The sequence below is a fragment of the Tiliqua scincoides genome, chromosome 4, assembly GCF_035046505.1.
Source record: "Tiliqua scincoides isolate rTilSci1 chromosome 4, rTilSci1.hap2, whole genome shotgun sequence".
NCBI lineage: Eukaryota > Metazoa > Chordata > Lepidosauria > Squamata > Scincidae > Tiliqua > Tiliqua scincoides.
Window position 1 is genome coordinate 188,807,812 of NC_089824.1, and position 24,383 is coordinate 188,832,194.

General features: G+C 44.6%; 1 protein-coding gene across 6 annotated transcripts in view; it reads left to right on the forward strand.

Annotated features, from left to right (window-relative positions):
- The window catches only part of LMOD1 (leiomodin 1), a 39,768-nt gene extending 21,938 nt beyond the window's left edge, over positions 1–17,830 (forward strand). For all 6 annotated transcript variants that reach the window (XM_066624309.1, XM_066624307.1, XM_066624311.1 and 3 more), the window contains exons 3-4: positions 12,755–14,329; positions 15,197–17,830. In XM_066624309.1, the coding sequence (XP_066480406.1) occupies positions 12,755–14,329; positions 15,197–15,223 (1,602 nt within the window). In that variant the 3' untranslated portion in view covers positions 15,224–17,830. The remainder of the gene's footprint in view (positions 1–12,754; positions 14,330–15,196) is intronic.
- Positions 17,831–24,383: the final 6,553 nt, after the last annotated feature.

Consider the following 24,383-nt stretch of genomic DNA (forward strand, 5'->3'; position numbering starts at 1 on the left):
CTGTACTTTTTTTTTTTTTAATCATGGAAACAGGTGTTCATTTGTCAAGTGGCTAGAAAGCTGATGGAATTGTGATGGTGTTCTAGTATATGAAGATATGCAATAATTTCATCATAACTGAATATATTGTTCTAATAACCTCCTATGTTTCTTTTGTCAAAAGGATTAGGTTTATGATCTGGCAGAGCCAGAAAAGCTCATATCTATGGAGCCATCAGCCTGGCTGCAACATTTCAGTTTAAAGAGATCATTAAGTCAGAGGAATTCTGTGATCATACTTAGAATAAAGACAAGTGATCAAGGAGAAGTGTGAGAAGATAGGCTATTTCTGACGTTCAGGACTTCTTACTTTATGGAGGAACAGAGCTGAACAACTTTAATGGCATCTCTGGCTGATGCTGGCAGCCAGGGTCAATTTGCCATCTCCAGAGTTGCACTGTGTCTCGCCAAAAAGTCCAAAGGCATGAGTCAACTGCAGCCTGGGAACTGCCTCGTTGGAAAAAAGGCCATAAAAGGCAGCTTCACAAAGAACTAGAAATGTTGAGGACTGTTGAACCAAGGGCCAAATTATACCTTATGAAAAATGTGGTGTTTGGCCCTCCAAGTTAGTTTTTCTACCTTAAATAGCAGCTGTGCAGAGGTTCAATCAGAAATTGGGTGGCAGCCTGAGCTTTAACCTTTTCCCCACTGTTATACCCATGCAGATCCCCCTCCCCTTCACGGCTGGTATTTAAAGTAAAAATAACAAGCCCACAGGGCCCATCTGCATGTTTAACATAAAGTGAAATTTGACTCTGGAGTTGTATATAGATCCTCCAGCAATGGTTAGTTATCCATCTACTAAATGGTGTTGATAGAACTAGCTTTGCTACACCATTAAATAGAATAAGGAAATGCCAAGTTCTAACATTCTACCAAGGGATAGTGGCAATGAAAGAAACTGTCTTTTCATTCATGAAGGCCAAGGGAGGGAAGAGGTTCAGGGATAATCTGTGTAGTTGATGATGGTAACTGTTTTTCTGTCACCTGCATTATGATGTTATGATTTCCAGGGATGATAATTTATTTACTGAGTATCCAGCGCTTCTTCCCATCTGTGTGAAAATTTTGTTGTATGACTATTCTTTGGTTGGAATCCCCCACAATGAATATATCAGGATGGTTAAAATGTTGTTGAGAACTGTTGATCTTTCAGGCCCAGAAATCCATCCATGTTTGCCAGCATGTGAATTTTCAGTCCAAACAAGGGCATTGTTGTTCATCCATTTGTGAACTTAATCTAACAGAATTGCAGAGAATGAGTGGTAGACTTCTGTGAACTTGCAGAACAGAAGGTATTTTTGTGTTGTGTTGTGAGGTGTCAAGTCATGTTGTTAGCCAATGAGTGTAGTGTATGGGGTACAATAAGAAAAACCAAAGCATCAAGTACCGAAGTGAACTGATTTGTACACTGAAATTGCCTTTTCTTATTGTTTAACGGTTTCCAATTATCCAACCTCCATTTCCATTAACATATGAGATAAGTAAGGAAAATCCATTATTAGTAGTAGGTCAAAATATCAAGAGAGATTTTCATCTAACCTTTTAATTTCTTTTTGTCAACTTGTCTGTCTCTAGGTGCATCTCCAGATGCTTACCTACCAAATGTACATGGTAGGTAAAAGACATTTGGACAACAATTTGTGATAATCCCTGGATCTCAGTCAGGATGAAGTCTCAAACTGCACATTAAAAAAACATTAGGTCTATATTTAACACCAGAATATAAACTGTTGAGGAAAGTCTGCATCCCAGTCCAAAAAACCTCCTTATTGCTTGCAGGTGTCTTGACATGATTCATACGTGTACTCATGGCCTGCCCAACCATGACACAATGAACATGCCATGCAGCTTCCTTGTTGTGTCTGTTCATTGTCTTAGAAATGAACAGAAGCAAGAGATGCAGCATCTCCTGCTCGTGCTCACTTACAATAAGGGAAGGGAGTTTTGGCCCCACCTTCCCTGCCAACTTTTACCTTTTCCAGTCTACTTGGTGCTTTGTAATCACCAAGTAGGCAGGAACAAGTGATTTGGAGTCCCAATAGCTTCCTCCCCTCCTCTAGTTGCACCGAAGGGAGAAAGAGGCTGCTATCACAATGCTTTTTCAACTTGCTCTGAGCAAGTCCAGAGAGGATCAGAGGCCCTCTTGGAGGAGCAGGGTGCAGAGGGTGATGGACAGATGGGCTGGGGTTTGCCATTTGCCACACATCCAAGGATGCTGCTCCACATGACTGTTTCAGGTCACTGCATGGTAGGGCCGGCCCTGGCTGGTGCAATGTGCTAAGCTGCTGATAACTGCATAATCCTTCTGCAGCTTGGCAATGATTAAAATCTGTTTTAATGTATGGGAGCATATTGGTCTGAGCCATACAGCTCAGTTGGACGCTGCATAAACTAAAATGCCTGTTCCTTGGAGAGCCTTTGACTGGTATGTGGTCAACATTCTCCAGGGCCAGACTTGTTGGTAACAAAGTAGCAATGGTACATCGGTTGATATTGAGGGCAAAGAGTCATACTGAATGCACAAACTGAGATGTATCAATCATTTCACTTGAGTTTCCATTGTTAGATATTCTGCCACTTGCACCACTCATGCCATGCTGCCAGGAACTACTCAGATGTGATGTCACTGTGCTTTCTCTTGCTCACACAATTGAATAACAGAAGTGTGAAGTGGTGAGCGCTGGATGGCAAGTGACATCTTGTTTTGTGAAAGTCATGGCTTTCATAATATTTATAACGACTGTTAGAGAACCAGACTCACAGCCAGGAGTTGGCCAGGTTGGGCCAGGTTGGCCAGGTTGGGCACTGACTGAGCATTTATGCCCATCAGAGACCACTTCTGGCCAAGCTGACCTCTCAGTACCAGTGGCAGTGCTAGCATTCAGTGTGGCATCAGGGATGGATGGGGCACTATCAGGGGCTCAGTGAAGGACATTGCTCCAGGGCTTCCAGAAAGTAAGCCGGGTCAGGCCTGGTTAGTACTTGGAGGGAGACTGCCTGGGAATACTGGGTGCTATAGGCTTATATCATAGTCTTTCGAGACTGAGGATTGCCAATCATTTCCAGCAACCTGGTGCCAGGCTGCACACAGTTTTGTTCAGTATGGAAGTGAACTGTCAAATACGTATTAATTAACAATGCATCAAAACTCACTTTTTTAGAAGTCTTTGCAGAGTTGCTCTGTTTAATCTTTTTCAATGTAATTTTCAAACAGCAGGACTACAGGCCAGCTAGTTTGGTCTGTATAGTTGTCACCTTTGTTCTCCAAGAGCTCCTGTGTCTTTAACAGCTGCATAACATGGAGAATTTTAATAGATTAAAATTTCCACCACTGTGTTGCCATGCTGGAAAAAGTCAGTTGAATTTCTGTCTTACAGTTGCTGAAGGGAAGCCTTTCTGCACAAAAATTCAACAAGACACATCAAGAAGCTTTCACATTATTGTTGCTCTCCAGTGAGAAAAAAAATTGTATTTTAATAGCATCAAAAAACTGCAAAAAAAAAAAAATCAGAATAGCTTCTTAAATCAGAACTTTAAGGCTGAAATCCAGTGGGCAGCCCTGGAAATCCAGTGGGCAGGTGGGGAGCAGGAGGCAGGGCTGGGATCCAGCAGTTATACCGGATCCCAACCCCCATTCCTGGGGAAATTGGAGCGGCTTGAAGCTGCTTCGCTCTCCTCGGACTTGCGCTACCTCAGGAGATGGCGCAAGTCTGAGGAGACCCATAGGGGAAAAGGCATCTTACGCAGGGGTAAGGGGAAAAGTTTCCCCTTGCCTCTGGCTGAGCCACCTTGGGTCCCTATCCTTCACTGGATACAGCGCAAGCCTCTTGGCTTGCCTGTTCCAGCGCAGGGTAGGATTACGCCCTTACTTGGATGTAAATCTTGTTGAAATCAATGTAGCTATACTTTAAGGATTAGAGAGTGTAAATGTGAAATATTGAGATGTTCCGATTTTGCAAGGTTCTATATGACAAGGAGTTTCCTCCCCCAGAATCTACTTTTCTAGTTCTTTGCCTCCTACCCCCATATTTTTTATGATACGGTGACTGATCAGAGGTGTTATTCCCATATTTTACTAGGCATCCTCTAAGAGAAGAGTCATATGGCCACTTATGGAAAATCTATTGCATGTGAAGGGACCAAGTGAAGTGGCCCATGGCACAACTCAATGGAACGACCTGAAATGAGATGGGAGGCAGTCACTGGAAGGGGAATCAAAGATCATGCATAGAACTACACCAGATGGGCCCAGCTGGCAGTCCCTACGGTTCTGTGTTTACTAACCTTAAGGACTTTGCCAAGATCGCATACTTCAGCGAAGAGCTTATTTGGCTGAAGTCAGTTGCTTTAGGGTTATTGAAGGTTGTTGCTAGGATCAAGTTGGAAAAGAAAACTTTGGCCCTAACTAGATGTGTTGGGGCAGCCACATATATTTTATGTATGTCTGCCCTTTCCATGAAAAAGCAGGGGTTCACTGTTTTACACCAAATAGATCATGTGGGAAAGGGAAATAAAACCTGCTTCCCCTGCCCACAAGGAAGTACTATCTTTGACGTGTTGTTTCACGTGAAAATTCTGCTCTTCTATTAAAAGAAGGTAAGTACAATCTATTAGGAAGATCTCCTATGAGCAACATGAATGGAGTTGCAGAGAAGCACAGGAACCAGGGAGCAACAGAGGGTGGTAAATGGAAACTAACAAAGCTTGGCAGTCCAATCCTGTGGTATTAGTCTTGGTACATTTCCCATGATTATACACTTCATATAGGAACTGCACCTTTAGATTTCTTTTTTCTTATAAAAAAAAGAGGGCCCAATCCTATCCAACTTTCCAGCACTGATGCAGCCGCAATGCTACCCCAAGGTAAGGGAACAAATGTTCCTTTACCTTGAGGTGATCTCCATGACTGCCCCTCAACCACAGGATGCAGCATGGGCCCCGTTGACACAGCACTGGAAAACTGGATATGATTGGGCCCATAATCTGCTTAATTATACCCATGAATACTCTGAAATTTGATTCTTTTGCAGGGTGGGGGTGGGAGTACCTAGAGAAATAGGTTTGAATGTGTGAAGTCCGTATTCAGATTTAGCTCTGGTAATAGAGATGGACAGATGAAGTTAACAACCTGTGCAGGAGATGGAGGGGGATTAGAACAAATTGCAGGAAGAGCAGGACATGAATGTAGTAATTAAAAAATGAAACCAATAATAAAAATAGCTCCTTATTGGAAGTCTTTTGCACATTGCCCTAGAGCAGGGGTGCCCAAATCCCGACCCAGGAGCACTTGTGGCCCTCAAGGACTCCCAATCCAGCCCATGGAGAGCTCCCAGTCTCCAATGAGCCTCTGGCCCTCCGGAGACTTGCTGGAGCCCATGCTGGCCTGATACAACTGCTCTTAGAGTGAGGGCCTCTGGCACAAGCTGTGGGCCAAGGGCTCCCTTCACTGCTTGCTATTTCACATCTTTGATGCAGCAGTGGCAGTGATGGAAAGACTGGCCTTGCTTTGTGCAAGACCTTTTATAGGCCTTGAGCTACTGCAAGACCTTCATTCATTCATATAAGTTCCATCTCTAATAAATTCATTTAGTAAATTTATTCAAATTTGAAATATAAGTTAACTCTTCCCCCCCCCGCCAGCCGCCAACACAGTGTCAGAGAGACAATGTGGCCCTCGTGCCAAAAAGTTTGGACACCCCTGCGCTAGAGATAAGCAATATGACAGCGTGTAGCACAGTCATGAAATGCCATGAGAGAAACTCATGCACCTGATCCACACTTCAACAGAGGAATTAAACTAGGCGCTTTCTATGCAATATGGCCACACTTTATTGCTTATAGGAACAGTCACATCACAGTGACTCCCTTCAGCCCCAAGCAACCCATCAAACTTATTGGAATGATGTGTTCACCTACAATCCTATGCATGTTTAGTCAGAAGTAGATCACACTGTGTTCAAGGAGGCTTACTAACAGGAAAGTGTTTGTAGAATTGCAGCTTTAATGTCTGTGTATGATCTTTAGGAATACCTGTTTGGCTGGACTTAACCACTCATATTCTGTCAGTACATCAAGAGATATCTGAGATTCCCCAGGCTGCATTTTGTTTTTATTATACTTCTTTCGTGTGTGTTGTTAAGTGCAAAATTAATAAGTTTTTTTTTCTTTCCAAAACATGGATTATGAAAGAGATGGGACAGCAAAACAGCGCAGGGGGGTGGCATTACATGGCACCTGTCCAGCCAATTGCACAAAAGCTGATCTTTTTACAAAGGACCTTAATGACATGGTGCATGTCTATGTGTGCATTTCGAACCCTTACAGCTGCTTTTAGTTTTAATAAGGAAAAATACCTTCAGGAGAGGGCAGTTCTAAATAGAGCAGCTGTCAGTGCTGGTGCCAAATTGCTGGGGGCCTGAAGAAAGCTCTGATTGGGCCCCTCAATAGCACCCTGCCTGCCTCTGACAGCTCACCGAGTGCTACCTCTGCCACTGGCACTGAGGATTCAGGGATCAGCCTAGCAGGGTAGACCCTCTAATGGACATGGGCCTTCAGTGGTGCCCGATGTGGCTAACTTCCAGATGTGGAAAGAGCATAATTAAAAGTTGGCCACCATTTGACTCCTGCAACTTCCCACCCCGGACCTCTCAAGCTGCTTCCCCCTCCCTGGGTTTCAGAATTGTAATTTTTCTTCATAAAACACATAGGGAGTTGTAATGAAAGAAAGATGGGTGGGAAAATGATGGTGCACCCCCTTGTTCTTTTGTTTTTCCCTTCTCAAAACTGCTTTTCCTTATTAACATGCAAATATATGTATACTTAAAATGCACAGACATGTTCAAAATGTATTGGCAACCTTCAGTCTCGAAAGACTATGGTATCGCGCTCTGAAAGGTGGTTCTGGCACAGCGTCTAGTGTGGCTGAAAAGGCCAATCCGGGAGTGACAATCCCTTCCACACCGGGAGCAAGTGCAGTCTGTCCCTGGTCTGTCTCCCTGGCTATGGGCCTTCCTTCTTTGCCTCTTAGCCTCAGACTGTTGGCAAAGTGTCTCTTCAAACTGGGAAAGGCCATGCTGCACAGCCTGCCTCCAAGCGGGCCGCTCAGAGGCCAGGGTTTCCCACTTGTTGAGGTCCATCCCTAAGGCCTTCAGATCCCTCTTGCAGATGTCCTTGTATCGCAGCTGTGGTCTACCTGTAGGGCGCTTTCCTTGCACGAGTTCTCCATAGAGGAGATCCTTTGGGATCCGGCCATCATCCATTCTCACGACATGACCAAGCCAACGCAGGCGTCTCTGTTTCAGCAGTGAATACATGCTAGGGATTCCAGCACGTTCCAGGACTGTGTTGTTTGGAACTTTGTCCTGCCAGGTGATGCCGAGGATGCGTCGGGATGCCGAGGATGTATGTTCAAAATACACATATGCATAATACCCAAATCTGCACATGTAAGTTAGCCCTAAAATGAAAGCCTTTGCACTATATTGGGGGGGGGGGGGGAGAACACAACCTGAAGAAATAAAGCTTGAACAAACCACAAACCACACAAACTGTTGTGTGGACGATACCAACTCTTCTTGTCATTTTGTGTAGCCAGTTATGTCAAACAATCTCTGTATGGATTTGCTCCTTGTAATTTAATTCAGGCTTGTAGTCTTTGGTTACTTACAGACACCAGAAAAGGTGTTGCTTATGAAGTCTTGGCTGTTAACAATGACTTAAATGAGTGCATTTCACATTCTTTGCCAAACACCTGATAAGTTCTACAACCCAGTTAGATAAATCTGTTGGTACCTGTAGAATAACATATGCACACAGTCCCGTGGGCACAAATCCAAGCAAGCTAGCCGCACGCGGGAGAAGACCAAAGAGGAATCATTAGTGCTTCAATGCCCAGATTCCTAACCAGAAGTTCCCAAGTCTCCTTTTCCTTTTAAGGAAACATCTGAGTGGGGTTAAGGACAGGAATTGCCAGCAAGCAGCAGCAATGCTCATTTTAGTCTGTTTGGAAAGAACATGCAGCCTTTCAGTTTGTCAAAACATTTGTGATTAATCAGTACAAGCAACAGGCTGGTTCTTCTTAAAGAAAAGAGCAAAAGTTCATGCCCATTGCTGCAAGGCATAGTGACTAGGAGTCATTTTTTGCACTCATGGAATGGTAGTGGTCAAAGTTTTAGTGGGAGGGTTACTAGGTCTAGACCCAGTGAGGGCTCCTATAGGGTTACATATAGGGTGACGGTCCAGGGATTTTTAAAAGGAATGTTCAGTGGGGGGAATTAACTCATAATGACATTTTTTAACATCATGCAAAGCAGCGCTTGCAATCATGTGTTAAAAACACAAATTACATAATAAGGCAATGCTGTGATGGATGCATTTTAATATGAAATATAAAAAATTGGCATTGATATTTAACTAAATATGTCCAGCTTTCTGAATTATGATTTTAAACAAAATCCTATTTCAGCATAAATCTTTGTATCCATTTGTTGCAGCAATGCTGCATATGTTTCCTTGACACTTATTTTAACATTTGGCATTAGTGGGAACACATCCGAGTCTCCAAGGCCTGCCTCTTGTAAAAAAAGTGGAGGCCTTTCATCCTAATTTGCTCTCTCATTCCAATAATTCCTTTTGTATTAGTTCTTAGGGCTGCCTGCTTAAGAACCCAATCCTATGGGCTCTGAGCACCCGCGCTGAGCTCCAGCGTTGGTGCTGGGTGTCACAAACATAATGCACGTCAGTGACACCCAAAGTGTAAGGAGTGTCGGTGCCTGGCCAGCGCTGAACGGATGCCGCCTGGCACACGATAAGAGGCCTGGGTGGTGGTAAGGGCCTTCAGGCTGGGAGGATGCATTCTGGGATGGAGGGAGGGTGGGGGGAGGAGCCAGGGCAAGGAGAAGAACCGGAGCAGGAGGAAGATGGGACTGATGGAGCTCTGCTCTGCCATATCCTATCCTCCGTGCTGGGCTGCAAAGCCTAACACAGAGGCTACCAAGTCTGCACTGGCAAAATAGCTGCTGTAGCCTTGAGAAGCCCCATTACAGAGCCTGGGGCTTTCCCCAGGGAAGGGGATGAAAGTCCCCTTCTCCTGAGGAGACTTCTGGCGGCCTTGGCAGTGCCATTGGATACAGTGCCACTGCACCCAGTGGCGCCACCAGGAATAGGTTTGGGCTGTAAGAGAGGTAGGCCAAGAGTGAAGTTTAGCAGCTTTCTAGGTTTCCTGTCTCTGATCTGGGGCATTCACATGTATAATGAAATCAATTCTTAAAAACTAAATTCTTAAAATTAAATTTTTAAACTGGCAGGTTTTCATCATTTTTCAGATTCAAGATGGACAGAGGAGCAAAAGGATCCCTGTCCCCAAGGAAAGAAAGAGGCAGGAATTGCTGTTTTTCAAAGGCTGATGTCCAGGAAAGCCCGATGCCAAATGCAAAAAACCTAATGCTTCCATTGTTAAAATTATTTTATAAGAAGAGAAAGGGATGATCTGATGGGCCAGCCAGACTGTAGGTTGTTTTTCTAATCCAGCAGCAAACTGCGTCCTAGGCCAGTTGAATGTTGGGTCAGCCTGTTTGCATTCCTGGCCAAAAAGAACAGCTCTAGGTATTTAGACCGCAAATGAGCCTAGTAATCTCTTAACTAAATACAGAGATCTTTGCTTTCCCAAAATGGAGTCTGTTTATTACCATACATAAACAGTATCTTAAGACAACCCTCACTTAATAACATGCTATGTCTTTTTTTTTCCAGCTTCAGAGCAATGCCATAAAAATGCCATTAAAAATGAATGTCCTTTAGCCAGAGGGCATATGTAAGCTGAACATGGAGATTCCAGAACCACTGTGCCCTGGCCATGCCAGAAATGAAAACAAACACCAAATCAAACACCAAACGCCAAGGAGACTCAGATTTAATATTTTAGCCCAGCTGTTTCAGTAGAATAGAGCCAGATTTGGTGTTTGTAGGAATCTTCAGGAAAGCTTATTAGAAAGCTTCAGAAATCCAAAAGCATGTTAGCCAAATCAGTAACTAACGGCACAATTCTAACCTTGCTTTGAGCCAGCACAGCCCTCCCTGCACCAGCTCTGAGTGTTGCAAATGTGCCATAAAGCACGTTTGCCGCTACTCAAGAGCTGGCAGTCCCAGCCCAAAGGTATGTGCTGACCTGCTGGAGCCACATTCCAGCTCAGTGCCAGCCAGAGCAAATAAGATTGCACCAGGCGGTGCTGAGACATGCAAGGGTGGCAGTTTGGAGGGAGGAAGGGGACATTTTTGGGTGGAGGTGGTAGAACAGGAGAGGATCTGGCTGGGAGGGGGGTGGGATTGTGGGCAGCAGCACACACTGTATTCTAACCCCCATCTCCACCAGCCTGTGTTACACCAGACTTCCCAGGTCTGTGAGCAGATCTGAGAAGTCCCATGAAGTGGCTGGGGCTTTAATATATTCCCTTACCCTGAAGAGACCTCCATCCTTTTCCTACACTGCATTTGAATGCAGCGCAGGCTAGGATTGGGCTGCCCTAGTTATTTATACATTATTATTTTATTAGTTGGTGCTGGTCAAGCCTCCCTACTGTAATCAAGTGCTTATCAGCCAGTGTGGAAGGCAACCAGGGGCCAGAAGTGATACCAGACCATTTGAAAGATCCATCTGGACTGTTGTTCGGTTCTTGAAAGATAGAACCTCTCTGTCATTGTAAAAAACCCCTTGGGGTTTAGAGAAAGCCTGCCTATGTGAGTCACCTTGAATAAAGTCAAAGGAGTAATCCAATTACCAGAAAGGCAGTAAATAGATACTGATTATTATTAAATTCTGGTTATTATTACTATGTGTTTGGATACCAGAAGAGAGGTAAAATTTAGCCTCCAGAACTATTCTCATACAGGGTTTCTGGTAACACAATCAGTGGTTTACAAGCTCCTTACACAGAACAAGAAATAATATATTTCCGTGCCATCAGAATTTCCTTTTAAAGGCCAGTAGGCTTATTGAGCAAAGGAAGAAAGTAGTTGGGAAAATAAACAGTCAATATACGTATAAACAATAAATGGGGTTCTAAGTATTTATCATCCCTACAAACTGTGAAAAGAGGCCCCTTCTAAAGTAGTGGTTCTCTTATATTTAAGGGGAAAGCAACTGTCAATGTTCCACTCAACAGAGCATATTTTCCAGTGACTTATTGCTGACATATTGCTGACTCTTGTCTTTTTTTTTTTTTTTTTAATTGTGAGTCCCAGGGAGCCACTTTAATTTTCTTAACTATGTAAGCCACATCATGAATTGGAATGGGTGGGTTGAAAAGCTACAGTATATAGAAATTTTAACAATAATATTTCTTCCATGATTACAGAAGCATGATTGGAGCAAGGAGGGACAAGTCTAATTGATTTTATTTATTTTATATACCGCCTTTCTTTGGTCGTCAGATTTCTCCTCAGACTTTAATCCAAGGCGGTTTACATAGGCAGGCTGTTCTAAACCCCCGTAGGGATTTTTACAATTGAATAGTTCTAGTCTTTCATAGGACTCCTTGTTCCAGCTGGATTCCTTCCTGGTCTGGCCCTTCGCCTCCCACGCTCCACTTGAGGGCAACTCCTCTCTGCCACCGAGGGTCAGCTCATCAGTATATCAGCATGTCGTCAGTTCTCAGGTACTTCCGGTTGTTTCGAACTGGCAGCCTCAGATCTTCAGGCATACAAGGCGGCAGCTCTACCAACTGAGCCAGACCTCCTGCCTTGATCCCCCTTTCTGCTGCAGCAAAATGTTTGCAGCTGACAAAATTCAACTCTCTCTTGTACAAATGGAAGCACCATGTATGTACAGAAGAAAAATTTAGGATCCAACCATATTGCAGAAAATGAATGTAGGGAAGTAGCCCAGGTCCATCAATGTGAAGGTCAAAATCATTCAATGTAATGTTAAGAGACACAATAAACCGAGGGGCAAAATTGCTATGACAGATAAACAGTGAAGACCTTCAATCAACTTCCTGTCGCATCTCTTTAGTTGTCTGGTGACTTATTGCTTTGACCCCATACAAACCCATTCTTGATTGATTCTGCAGAGAACGTTATGGCCAGCATAAGCAGCAGAGGACCTAGTGCTGGGTGAATGGAGCAAATGCCCCAGGGCGCTGAGCCAGCACGCCTCTAGGACCACATGGGAAGCCTTACTGAGGCTCCTGACGCAGTCGGAAACTGCACTTCCAGCTTTCCGGAAGCGCAGTTTAAGACCACAGGGAAGCCTCAGAACACTTTCCCAGTCAGTCTGAAGGTTGTGTGAGGCTCTGTTGTGCTTAAAAGGTAGGGGGTGGCTTCGCACGCAAGGTGACAGCATCTCCCGGGGGGGCACCATCACGGACCTTTGCCCCAGGAGCAGGGAGAGGTAAGTTTGCACTAAGCATAAGGCCATATCAGAGAAAAATGGACTGAATCCAAAAAGATACCTGTAAAGCTTGTCATTCTCAGGAATGTCTAGCTTGTGCTAGAAGTCTAGTTGTGCATGGATGTGCATTTTGTGTTGTAATGTGAGCTTATAAGTAGTTGTTAGCTTATGTTTGGAAAATACAGCAATCTCACCTCGCAGTTCTTGTTTATCTCATTTTATTCCAGTAAACATGACAAACATGAAGCAACCCAGGAGCAAGTTGCTGCTGTATTGTCACTGGCCTTTGATGTTACAAATATTTTTTTTTCCTTCCTCTTTCACTAGGAAGAGAAGTCAGCAGAGAAGAAGAAAGAGGCAAAGATTCTTGAAGAAAAGCGTAAGGAAACTCAGGGCAGAGACCTAAGAAGAAACCGAACTTTTGATCTGGGAAAAGAAGGGAAAAAAGAAGAAAATAATCAGAAAGGAAAAAATGAAGCAGACAGTTATAAGAAAACTGGGCAGGTCAAGGAAGAGAAGTTCTCCAAAGAGGAAAAGATCTCCAAGGAGAAAGACAGAGGCACAACAGTGGACAAAAATACAACAGCCAAAGTGAGAGGGGAAGAAAAGAGCTCAACAGCAAAGAACAAACCAGCAGAAGAAAAAGGGAAAGAGGAAAAGGCATCAGAGTTAAAAAGAGGGACTGAGAAGGCATCAGAGTTAAGGAAAGGGACTGAGAAGGCAACAGAATTAAAAAGAGGGACTGAGAAGGCATCAGAGTTAAGGAAAGGGACTGAGAAGATAACAGATTTAAAGAAAGGAACTGAGAAGGATACAAAAACAGGAGATAAAAAGAAAACCGACAAAACAGGAAGCCAAAAAACAGATTTACAGCAAGGCACAAAAGTTGGAAGTGAGGAGAAATCACCAAGAAACAGCAAGGGAGTCTCAGAAGTCAAAAACTCTGCACCAGAGAACGAGACAAAGGAAACTCCTGATGGCAGCCTCCCGAAACCTGCAGATGGTTCTTCCAACCAGAGTAAAGAAGAGGAAGCTACCAGTATCTTTGATGAGCCACTGGAAAGAGTGAAGAATAATGACCCAGAGATGACAGAGATTAATGTCAATAACTCTGACTGCATCACCAATGAGATCCTGGTCCGCTTTGCTGAGGTCTTAGAATTCAACACTGTGGTCAAGGTCTTTGCATTGGCCAACACGCGTGCGGATGATCATGTTGCTTTTGCCATTGCCATAATGCTGAAGTCAAACAAGACTCTGACCAGCATAAATCTAGATTCGAATCACATCACAGGCAAAGGGATCCTGGCCATCTTCCGGGCACTGCTGCAGAACAGCACCCTGACCGAACTGCGCTTCCACAATCAGAGGCATATCTGCGGAGGGAAGACTGAGATGGAGATAGCCAAGCTGCTGAAGGAGAACACTACCTTGCTGAAACTGGGTTACCACTTCGAGCTGGCAGGGCCCCGCATGACCGTCACAAACATACTGAGTAGGAACATGGACAAACAGCGGCAGAAACGCATGCAGGAGCAGAAACAGGCCCAAGAGAAGGGGGAGAAAAAGGACTTTCTGGAGGTGCCAAAGATAGGAGGCCTGCCAGCTGGCTCACCTAAGGTTTCTCCCAAGCCATCCCCCAAAACCTCTCCTTGGTCTTCCCCTAAAGCATCTCCAAAACCCACCCCTAAGAAACCTGGAGCTCCAGATGCACCACCCCCACCCCCACCTCCTTTGGCTCCTCCCCTAGCCCCTCCCTTGATCAACGAAAACTTACGGTTATCTCTCTCACCAGCAACTCAGAGAAAGATGGTAGAGAAAGCTCTCCCTCCACAAGAGAAGAACTCCAGGGATCAGCTTCTGGCTGCCATTCGCTCCAGTAACGTCAAACAGCTGAAGAAGGCAAGTAGAAGGCAAATGGAAGTCATACTGGGGTCAAACCTTTGAAGAGGATTGCTGGGTTCATTAAAGCTACACACTTGATAATGTCAGCCTAGCATTAGTACTAAGCATTCTGCTGCCTGATAAAAGTGTATTTTTTGCTCTCACTTGCCTACCAAAACAGCATAGCTCTGGGGTGTTGCTAAGGTTTTCCAGCAAGGTTCCGGATCCTGTCCCAGAATGGTTCCTTCTGAGACTTGATTCCCACTACAAGAGTGATTGTTGGATTACCAGATCCACAGAAGAAATTGATTCTGTGAGATCACTAAAAGGTTGAGGGAAAGAAAGAAGTGTGAATTGGAACCTAACATGATAGCCACCAGAAATGCCCTCTTTCTCCTGAAACACACAGTTGATTGAAAGCCATTTCACATGTCACCTTTCTTGCACTGAGATAATCTCCACAAAATACGTACCATTATATATGAGTGTCTGTTTTTTCATGTGCACATATTGGGAAGCCAGTGCACTGATAGGAAAAGAGGTGCTTGCATACCCTGTACACAATGCAGTACACATTGCTGTACATATTGCTGTCTACACACAGATTTGTAGAAGAAATAATGTGTACAGTGAAATGTGTGAAAGACACAGCTTTTTTCCAGCCCTGTACATGCAGCAGTAGGATTTCCAAAACTATACTTCACAGAATGTGCAGATTCAGGCCCTGAATATATTTTTCTCTGCACAGAGGAAAAAAAAGTGCACAATTGTGGATGAAGAATGAAAAGATTTTAATATCCAAGTCTTTTAAAGCAAGGCTCATTGCAGTGGCTCCCTTAGGTTTTATAGATCTTGCACTAACAAGTACACTTTTTATCTTGGCAGGTGGAGGTTCCCAAACTACTGCAGTAGGGAACAGAATCTAGATTTCCTGGATGGAGGCAACTGCCAAGGCTGAATCACTGTGTTTGTCTCTCAGGCGACTGTTTACATGAGAAGGACTCAGCAGGAGCAGCAGCCTGCACTGCACCAGTCCCAGTTGAGTGGTGTTCTCTATGGGATTGCATTGGATGGATGGCTGGTTTGGATGGGCTGCCAAGGAGACGCTGCATAAGGAAGAAGCAGTATTTATTTTTAGAGCTTTTTAATCATGACACTTTTTTTTATCTCAGCAGAGGGGGGGGGGTCTACAGAAGCTCAGAGTATCTGGGCTGCTTATCCAACTCTCCTTGAGAGAGTTTAGAAAGTAAAAAGGTAGAAATGGTGAATCTTAAAGGCATCTGTATTCAGAAACATCCCTGCTTGACTTGCCAGTTACCAGGCAACAACACTGCAATCACCTGCCACGAGAAATATACAAACACAAAGCCACACTGGAGAGCAGCATCACAAGAAGATGGTTGGACACGTCTGCATCATGCCAAAAGAAGCAGCACTAGGTTCTTGGCATCTGCTTCTGCTGGCTCTCATGGGCAGAACTGGTGTCACTATGCCTCAAATATAACTAAGTAGAAGGATGGGAGAGAAATCACTGGGCTAAATCCAGTTTTCCAACATCGCTGTGATCTCAAGGAGTCTGTCCTTCTGAGAATGCAGATAGGCTTAAATAGATCAGGGTGGTGCAATGAAAGAAAAAGAATTGAAATGGGTGCAAAGAGCTCTGTGTGTGCCTGCCTGCATTCTGTATAAGTGTATCAAGAACCAAGCTTTAACTAGGTGTATCAAGAACCAAGCACATGGGTGGTCATGGAACGGAGTGGATCATTGATCAGATGGCTGGGTGGCAGGGGCTAGGAGCCTCTGAAGTGAGCAGCATTTTCCATATCAGTTTGAGAACCCCTAGTTCTAAAGGCCTAGTGGAGAGGAAGTAGCACGTTAACAGCCTAATCCTGAGTTCCCGTGGCACAGAAAATGGTTACCACCGCATCCTGTGCGCCTCGGGCAGCCACGGGTGGCACTTCAGTAGAAGGGGACTTTCATCCCCTTCCCCCCTGGTAAGAGAAGTAGCCCTGCAGTGGGGCTACTCGAGGGAAGAGTGTTCGTGTCGGGTGGCGAGCCCCACACGAACTGCTGACACACAGATTCTATATCACATGGGTAGCCTGGGATACTTCCCATCTCAGTATCAGGAGCCCTGATAGCAGGGAGACTGGCAAGGGAAGTACAGGAATAATTCAGGCTACTTCTTTGATGCGGAACAACCATAAACTACAGAAGCCGCATGAGCCAACCACAGGGGAATAGGTTTGCAGTGGCAAACATACCACAAAGTGAATGTATGAAGTGGGCATGGGAGAAAAGTGACTCTTGACTTGAAATTGCCATCCCCCCACACCCCTCCCAATCTATGGAAATCACTAAATTGCTATTCTTGGTCAAGACCAAGAAATAGTTGGTGTTTGCTCTCTCATTGACTGAAGTAGGTACCATGAACACACAGCATGAACTGGGCAGGAAGAGCACAAGTAGACCGGCGCTTCACATGCAGGAGAATGTGCAAGAGAGCCCAGCCACAACAATCAGGGATGTGTTATAAGTCTTCAAGGGACAATTTCCTTACTTCTGTGCCTAATGATGGATTTCTCAATCTGCAAGCCAGTTCAGCCAGAACTCTTGGATATTCTCTAATTTAGGCTGCAATCCTATGCACTCTTTCTTGGCAGGAAGACCTGTTGAACACTGTGGGACTTACATCTGAGAAGACATGCATAGGATTGTGTCCATAGTTCCTTGAATGCAAATCTAAGTATGCTGCTCAACTGGATTGCGGCTGTAAATTAAAATATCTATGCGTTTCTCGGGCTATAAGAATTTAATATATAGATGGATGGATATATCTAATATGACTCTTGATGGAGCAGAGTTTCTCACACAAACTGCCAATGCATGTCTGCACTGAGACAATGCTTAAGTGGTGCAGGTGCGAGACTGGAAAGCAAATCACTTTCCAGCCTATTTAAATCAAACAAAGAAATTATCTCATAGTTTTTCTCTGCAGCGTTATAGTGAGTGGCAAGAAGTCATGCCCAAGAACAGGTAGGTATAGAACTTCCTCTGCCAAGGTGCATCTGGCAGTATCTATCCTTCCGTGAAGGATGAGTGAAACTCCTGTTTGATAATACCTGTGGAGGTTTCACAGGAGTTTCTTACTAAGTGTGTGAGTAAAAAAATCCTCACACAGAGACTGCCAAATCACATCTGCACAGGTAAAAGGCTGTAAAAGGCTGAAGAGGATTTGTGTAGCACTTCAGTGAGAATTGTCTTAATTCTGTTTTTTAAGAAAGCAGAGAGTGGGAAATCCCTGCTTGCTGAATAAGAAAGCCATATTAGTATTACATTTTTAGGTCTTTTGGGGAAATAGTTGAGGGGGAAAAAAGCATAGGAGATGAGCCACCTGAGCAAGTGATCTCAGAAGCAAATGCTGCTACAGTTTTCAGCTCTGCAACTCATGAACATAAATCCTATTTGCTACATGTACAAAATCACAAACACCTTCCTTAATAAAGTTCACAAAATGTTGCTGATGTTGACTGGTGGAACTGTCTGAAGTTGGGGAAACAAATACAGTACCTTTAGTCTTGCTGCAAATATATGTAGAAATTGAGCTGCAGTGGAAGCCGGGGTCAGCATTATCTGGCCTGGATGCCTTTAAAAGGGGATTGGACAAGTTTCTGGAGGAAAAATCCATTACAGGTTACAAGCCATGATGTGTATGTGCAACCTCCTGATTTTAGAAATTGGCTATGTCAGATGCAAGGGAGGGCACCAGGATGCAGGTCTCTTGTTATCTGGTGTGCTTCCTGGGGCATTTGGTGGGCTGCTGTGAGATACAGGAATGGGCCTATGGCCTGATCCAGTGGGGCTGTTCTTATGTTTTTAAGCCTATGCTTGCCTATGTTTTTAAGCCTATGCTTGGAAGTAAGTTCCATGGTCTTCAATGGAGCTTACTCTCAGGAAAGTATGCAAAGGATTGCAGTCTGTGCCCGCTAAAGCCCACCCATATAATGCTTCTGGCATCCTTTATCAAAGTCATTTTTCAAACAACCTATCAGCATTGTGACTACTATATTGCCACTTTCCAGGGGGGAAACTGAGGCTAAGAAATAACAACGTGCCTGTGGCTATGGATGAACTGAATACAGCACCCAGGTTCCCTCATTTCAGATCTCCTCCATGGGCTTGTAACAGCTGAGAAAATAAATAGATACTAGATTTCTATAACACCAATCAAACTAGTATGGCAGAAATTAAGATTTGCAGCTGGGGTGGTGGGCATTTCTGTTTTGTGTACAAACACAAGCCCACCATGTAATCTGAGTGTGCCGGGAGCTGTGCCAAGTGGGGGGGATCTTCTTCCTCCTGCTGCTGCCAATTCATTAGGTTGTATGCCAGCTCTGCGCAGAAGGCAATAGCTGCTGAGGGCCTGTCGGACTCCAAAGGCAGCTGAACTGCTTCTCAGAGTCCAGAGAAATGTCTATATTTGGGCATTTTGAACAGACTGGCCCAGGCAAAATCTCATTCCTTTGCTCTTCCTAATAGTGGGAAAGTTTCCAGCTGCCCAGAACAGTCAAGAAGAGAACAAGGCCTTGTTCCTGCTCTCTCAGCTACCAGGCTCCACTCACAATGTCCCCAGGTCTCTTCCCTCCTCACCAATACCTTTTTCCTGTGTGGTCTTCTGTTATTCCCACAGCTCCCTGTACCACCTATCAGTATATAGCTGCCATCTGGTGTGCTAGTGCCCAATGACCTTTCTGCCACCACAACTGCAGCAGCTTAAAATCTGGAAGTCAGTTCTATTTTGCATAGTGCCCCACATGTGGCAGCTGAACATAGAAAAGAGGTGAGTCGTTCATAACTTGCTCACAAGGGAGGAGGTAACTTTTCACAGCACCTGGTTAAACGGCACTCCTAAAATGACTCTACAATTAAGTTCAAAATGTTTGTTTTCTCACAACCTAGAAAGCCATTTTTGATTGCAAGTATTCAGTAGAGTTCTGATGTAGTGCATTGTGTCACACCAAATCTAGCCTTGGACTACTACAGTTTCTAAAGCATCCATGCATTTTGGCAAAAGCTGTGATAGCCAGGACCAGAAATTGGCATTGCCCAATCAAACAGGTACACTTGGAGCAAATGCCCTAATGTGAGATATAGATTTAGTTCTCAGCCATAATTAATACTGCAATACTTTAGCAAATAAACAAGAAACACTAGGGATCCTGTAAGAAAATATTTCTTCTTTCCAGTATTAACCTGTTTACCCCCCAGCTGCTAAGGTTCAAGCAGCCAAACCCTCCCCTGTCCCTATGTTTTCCTGATGCTTTGTTCCAAGGGCCATTCCAACATTCTGGCTCCTGGAAGCCATTGAGCATGCTCAATCTGCAAAAGACTGTTTGAGGGGAGTTAGCATTCCCCTGTAGTGGAAAGGCGCAAGATCCCTCAAGGAGATAGGGTGTGATATCAACAGTGGGCCCTTGCTCCAACAGGTCTGGCCAGCATGGGGTTAACACCAGGGCCTTACAATGCAGTGACTGTGCTGCAACAGCTGCAGTCAGGACCCTCAGGGATAAAATTAACACCTGGAGGAAGGAGAGGATGTGGGTAGTAGAAGGAGGAAAGACTAAACTGGCTTGCAAACTAACTGAATGGAGACTGCTGGAGATTGGGGTGTGGCTGCCCAACCCAGGAGCTGCTGAAAGATAAGGTGCTGCTGTGGCTGGAGAACCTGCTGACTAGAGCTGGGAGGAAGGAGGACTTCTGCAGCCCCACAGGCAAGCTACCTACTGGTTTCCTTCCTGGTGGTGCTGGGGTTCAGTAGTAGTCTTGCACACAACTAGAGCTAGCTGTGTTTGAGCTGGGGGACTAATTAGCTTAAAATGGGCATAAGTTCTCTAGACCATGTTTGGAATGGGAATTTGGCAAAATTCCTTAGTGTAATTTCCACTGGGTTCAGAGCAATCATGCCCTGGATCACACTGCTTCCAACACTCACCCACTGTTTCCAGTCTTCCTGGTTTTCTCTTTTACTGCATTTTCTTTTTTTCTCTTTCTGTTTTCAATCTCCACCCCCCCCCCCCTTCACATATTCACCTTCCTAGTGCACATGCATAGTACAATTCCCATGGAAAATAAAAGTCCTTTGGCTGCCTCCCAAGCATACCCCATTTCTTGGGAGGAAATGAGAATTTTGCAATGCACTATGAAGCCTCTTTAGGACTAGACTCTTCCCCTTAGAACCCCCAGGAAACAAAAAGGTTTGGGTGTTTTCTGCCCCCTTTGGAGAAAATGCTTTTGAATGATGTTTATTTCTGTAAACTTCTAAAGTTCAGTGAGTGTTGTTGTTGGCATCCTTCAGTCTCGGAAGACTATGGTGTTGCGCTCTGAATAGTGGTTCTGGAACAGAGTGTCCTCTCCAGTGCACGAAGCCTGGGTAAAGTAGATATGGAGGATAGACTATTAATGTTGGCATCCTTCAGTCTCAGAAGACCATGGTGTCACACTCTGAATCGTGGTTCTGGAACAGTATCCTCTCCAGTGTGCGAAGCCTGGGTAAAGTAGGTATGGAGGATAGGCTGTTACCCATGCAGCAAATCCCCCCTCTCCACGTCGCTGAAATGGTCCAATGGAAAGGCAGAGGCCAATACGGTTGGTTCCAGCAGCGTCGCAGGAGTTGCCAGAACGTGACTGTGTTCAGCCATGAACTGCCTCAGGGACTCCGGCTCCGGATTTTGCCTCGAGGTTGACTCCTGAAGCCTTTTCCATAACTGGATGTAGCCACAAGGCAGTGGAGGTTTGGGATCAGAGTTTTCCTTCTCTCAGATGAGCTGCCTTCCCAGGCTGACGAGTCCCATCTACCCGGTGGCTGTTTAGTCGCCTCTTACGACAAGTACAGCCAAACTGAGGGCCTATTCTTATCCCCAGCCCCCAGGGGAAATAGGCTATTACCCACGCAGCAAATCCCCCCTCTCCACGTCTAGGGTTGGTATTAGGAATTGTCCAGGTGTGGCACTGTAGTGAGGATCCATATGTATCATATGACATTTGAGGCTTCCATGGGGATGTCAGTGTGGGGCTTTGCCCCAAGGCTCCCAGAAACTTGGTTCTGGTGCTAGTAAGTACCCAGAGACCTGTTATGTTTGCGGGTGGTCCCATTTTGGCTACAACCCTCTCAACAGCAGGATGCAAACCTTAGAGACAGAGCAATAGATATGAGCAGAGTTTGTGTTGGCAAACACAAGAGTATTTAAGGCTAACACAAACTTTGTACATATCTCAATACTTATATGTGGCACTTTCATTTGCTTTTACTCTCAGTTTCATTCTCTGGCTAGTTTCATGCATCTATTATCATTAAGCAGTCGTTGTACAAGGAAAAAAGGACAGAAAAATTGCAGTGAATGTTGTGGGGACAAGGTTTAGGGAAAATGTCTGCCAATCTACAGGGTTCTGCCCACCTTTTTGATAGCTTAGGGAAAGGAGGGATTTTGTCCCAGCACCTATTTTTCTATATATCTAGAAAACGTTGGATTTTAGTTTGCATCTTAAAATTGCAATTGCCCACAACCTGGCAAGTTCATTTATACAGTATAGATGTAAATGCTTAAAATTACCATTTCACACAGCCAACTATGAAGAAACCCTTATTTTATTGCAGGGGTGCCCAAACCCTTGCCCTGGGGCCACTTGCGGCCCTTGAGGCCTCTCAATGCGGCCCTCAGGGAGACCCCAGTCCCCAATGAGTCTCTGGCCCTCCGGAGATTTGTTGGAGCCCGCACTGGCCTGACGCAACTGCTCTCAGCCTGAGGGCAACTGTTTGGCCTCTCACGTGAGCTGTGTGGGCTGAGGGCTCCCACCACTGCTTGCTGTTTCATGTCTGTGATGCAGTAGCAGCAGCAAAAGAAAGGCTGGTCTTGCTTTGTGCAAGGACTTTTGTAGGCCTTGAGCTATTACAAGACCTTCATTCATTCATATAAGTTCATTGTTAATATATTCATTTATGTAAACTTATGTAAATTTATTCAAATATTAAATGTAAATTAATTATTTTTTCCCCAGCCCCTGACACAATGTCAGAGAGATGATGTGGCCCTCCTGCCAAAAACTTTGGACACCCCTGTTCTATTGTGAAAAGGATGCCTCAGGGACTAGGAAAACATTAATTGCTAATTTGCTTGGGTGGCATAGTCCTCAAGGGGAACCAAGTTCCCCACTGTCATCAATTGCCTCCATTTTCCCTTTGCCAATACAGTAGTGGCAATATATTAGTAGTGGATATATTAGTATTGCCACTATCCACCCACCCCCAACACACTCCTCTAGTTGAGAAGAAGGCAGCTGCACCTTTGAGGTATGCAAGAGCAGTGACCACCACAAGTGGCAGTAGGATAGGATGTTCTGTCACAGAGGCCACACAAATGACTGATAATATCCTGCTTTTATTGGTAAGAGGGGATAAAATGGGACTGTATGGACCTTTTGTCTAGCTTCTTTTTCATTGTCCCCTTTTGGCTAATGGAGCAGTATCAAGGACTAGTATCAAGGACCTGCCCTTTGGTCCTGCTGTCTCTTAAGCATTACCACAAGGTAAGAAATACAACACTTCAAGAGAAATCACAGTGACCATTCCTCATATAAAACACCTTTCTTACAAGCTCTGTACTAATCTGAGCAGAGCAGAGACAGAAGATAGTTCTGTGAGATCAGTTCTTTCCATCAGCATGTCACGGTTGTCAACCGAAACCCAAGGTGCCCACACTTTGTCAGTTCAAGAAGCCATTCAGAGCCTCAGCACAAAGAGTGCTTTGGCAACTTAAGGGATGGGCTTGTAGCCATCACTAGTACTGACTGACATGAATATGTACATGTTAGGCCTAGGTTAGCATGTGGAGCCTGAACCAAACTAAGTCAGTAATGGAGAAGTGGCTAGCAGTTCCTAGCTGCAAGAATGTGAGTAAATAAACAAAAAGATTGTTGTCTCTCCTTTGCTGGCCTGAAAGGACAGATAACAAGAATTACAACCCATTGGAAAGTTTAACACTCCAGTAGACAGAGAGGCGCCTGATCAAGTGTGATGGAGTGCAGCTATGGATCTCCAGTTTGGAGGAGTAAAGAACTATGAGGGGCTAGCAACCAGGCCAACTTCGGGAAGGTTCTGTCCTCAAAAGTTTCTGATTAGACAGTCTAAATAAGTATGAAGTCACCTCAGTACTATTAGCACAAGGAGTATAATAATAAGTGCCCCAAGGGCACTTGTGTGTGTTGTGTGTGTTCCTTCTTGGACAGAGTTTTTGGGTGCAACATCCCGCACGCTGTGAGCTCCATTGTCCAACATGGGCACCTGGCCTCATAGGTAACCTGGAGCTAAAAAATCTACAAGAGAAGCTGACCCAGGTGAGAGATAGGGATTAATAGAGATAGCCAGCTAGCTTTATTATTTTATTGCTGATATGTTTCCTAGATGTTTATGCCTCTAGCATTTGCTGCCTTACTGTAACCTTATGTAACCTTATGTAAATAAACTAAAATATCTTTTACCAAGTTGCTTTATTGTCTGTTGGGGACAAAGGTTCAGAATCCTGCCTAGCTGATCAGCAAGCTGCCAAGTGCTCATTGAGGTCTAGTAACTTGAGGACTGAAGCTTTAATTGGAGAAAGCGCTCAGTGCCTGCAAGGGATAGAATTAAGCCTAGACGGTCTCAGTGTCTGTGGACTGAGGCACTGGCACATACAGGGTGGTGGCAGTACTACTGAGCAGAGGGGCCTTGAGGGCTTTAGGGTTCGAGAACCAAGAACTCTGAGCACCCCAAACCCCCCTAAGTTTGCGACACTGAGCATTGTAGCACAAGGCCCCCAATTGTATGGCACTTTCATTTCACCAGTAAGCATCAATTGAAATGGTGGGAAATACTCTGGGATTTAGGGTTGTGCTTAGGTGATGCAGCTGTGCCCTCATGTGGTAGGAGTCTAGCTTCACATGCCCTTAATCCAGTTTGCTCAATTTTTTTATCACTGTTTTTAGCTAGGGAAATGCAACTGCAGAGAAACTAGAATACATTTGCAGCAGTGCTGGGTAC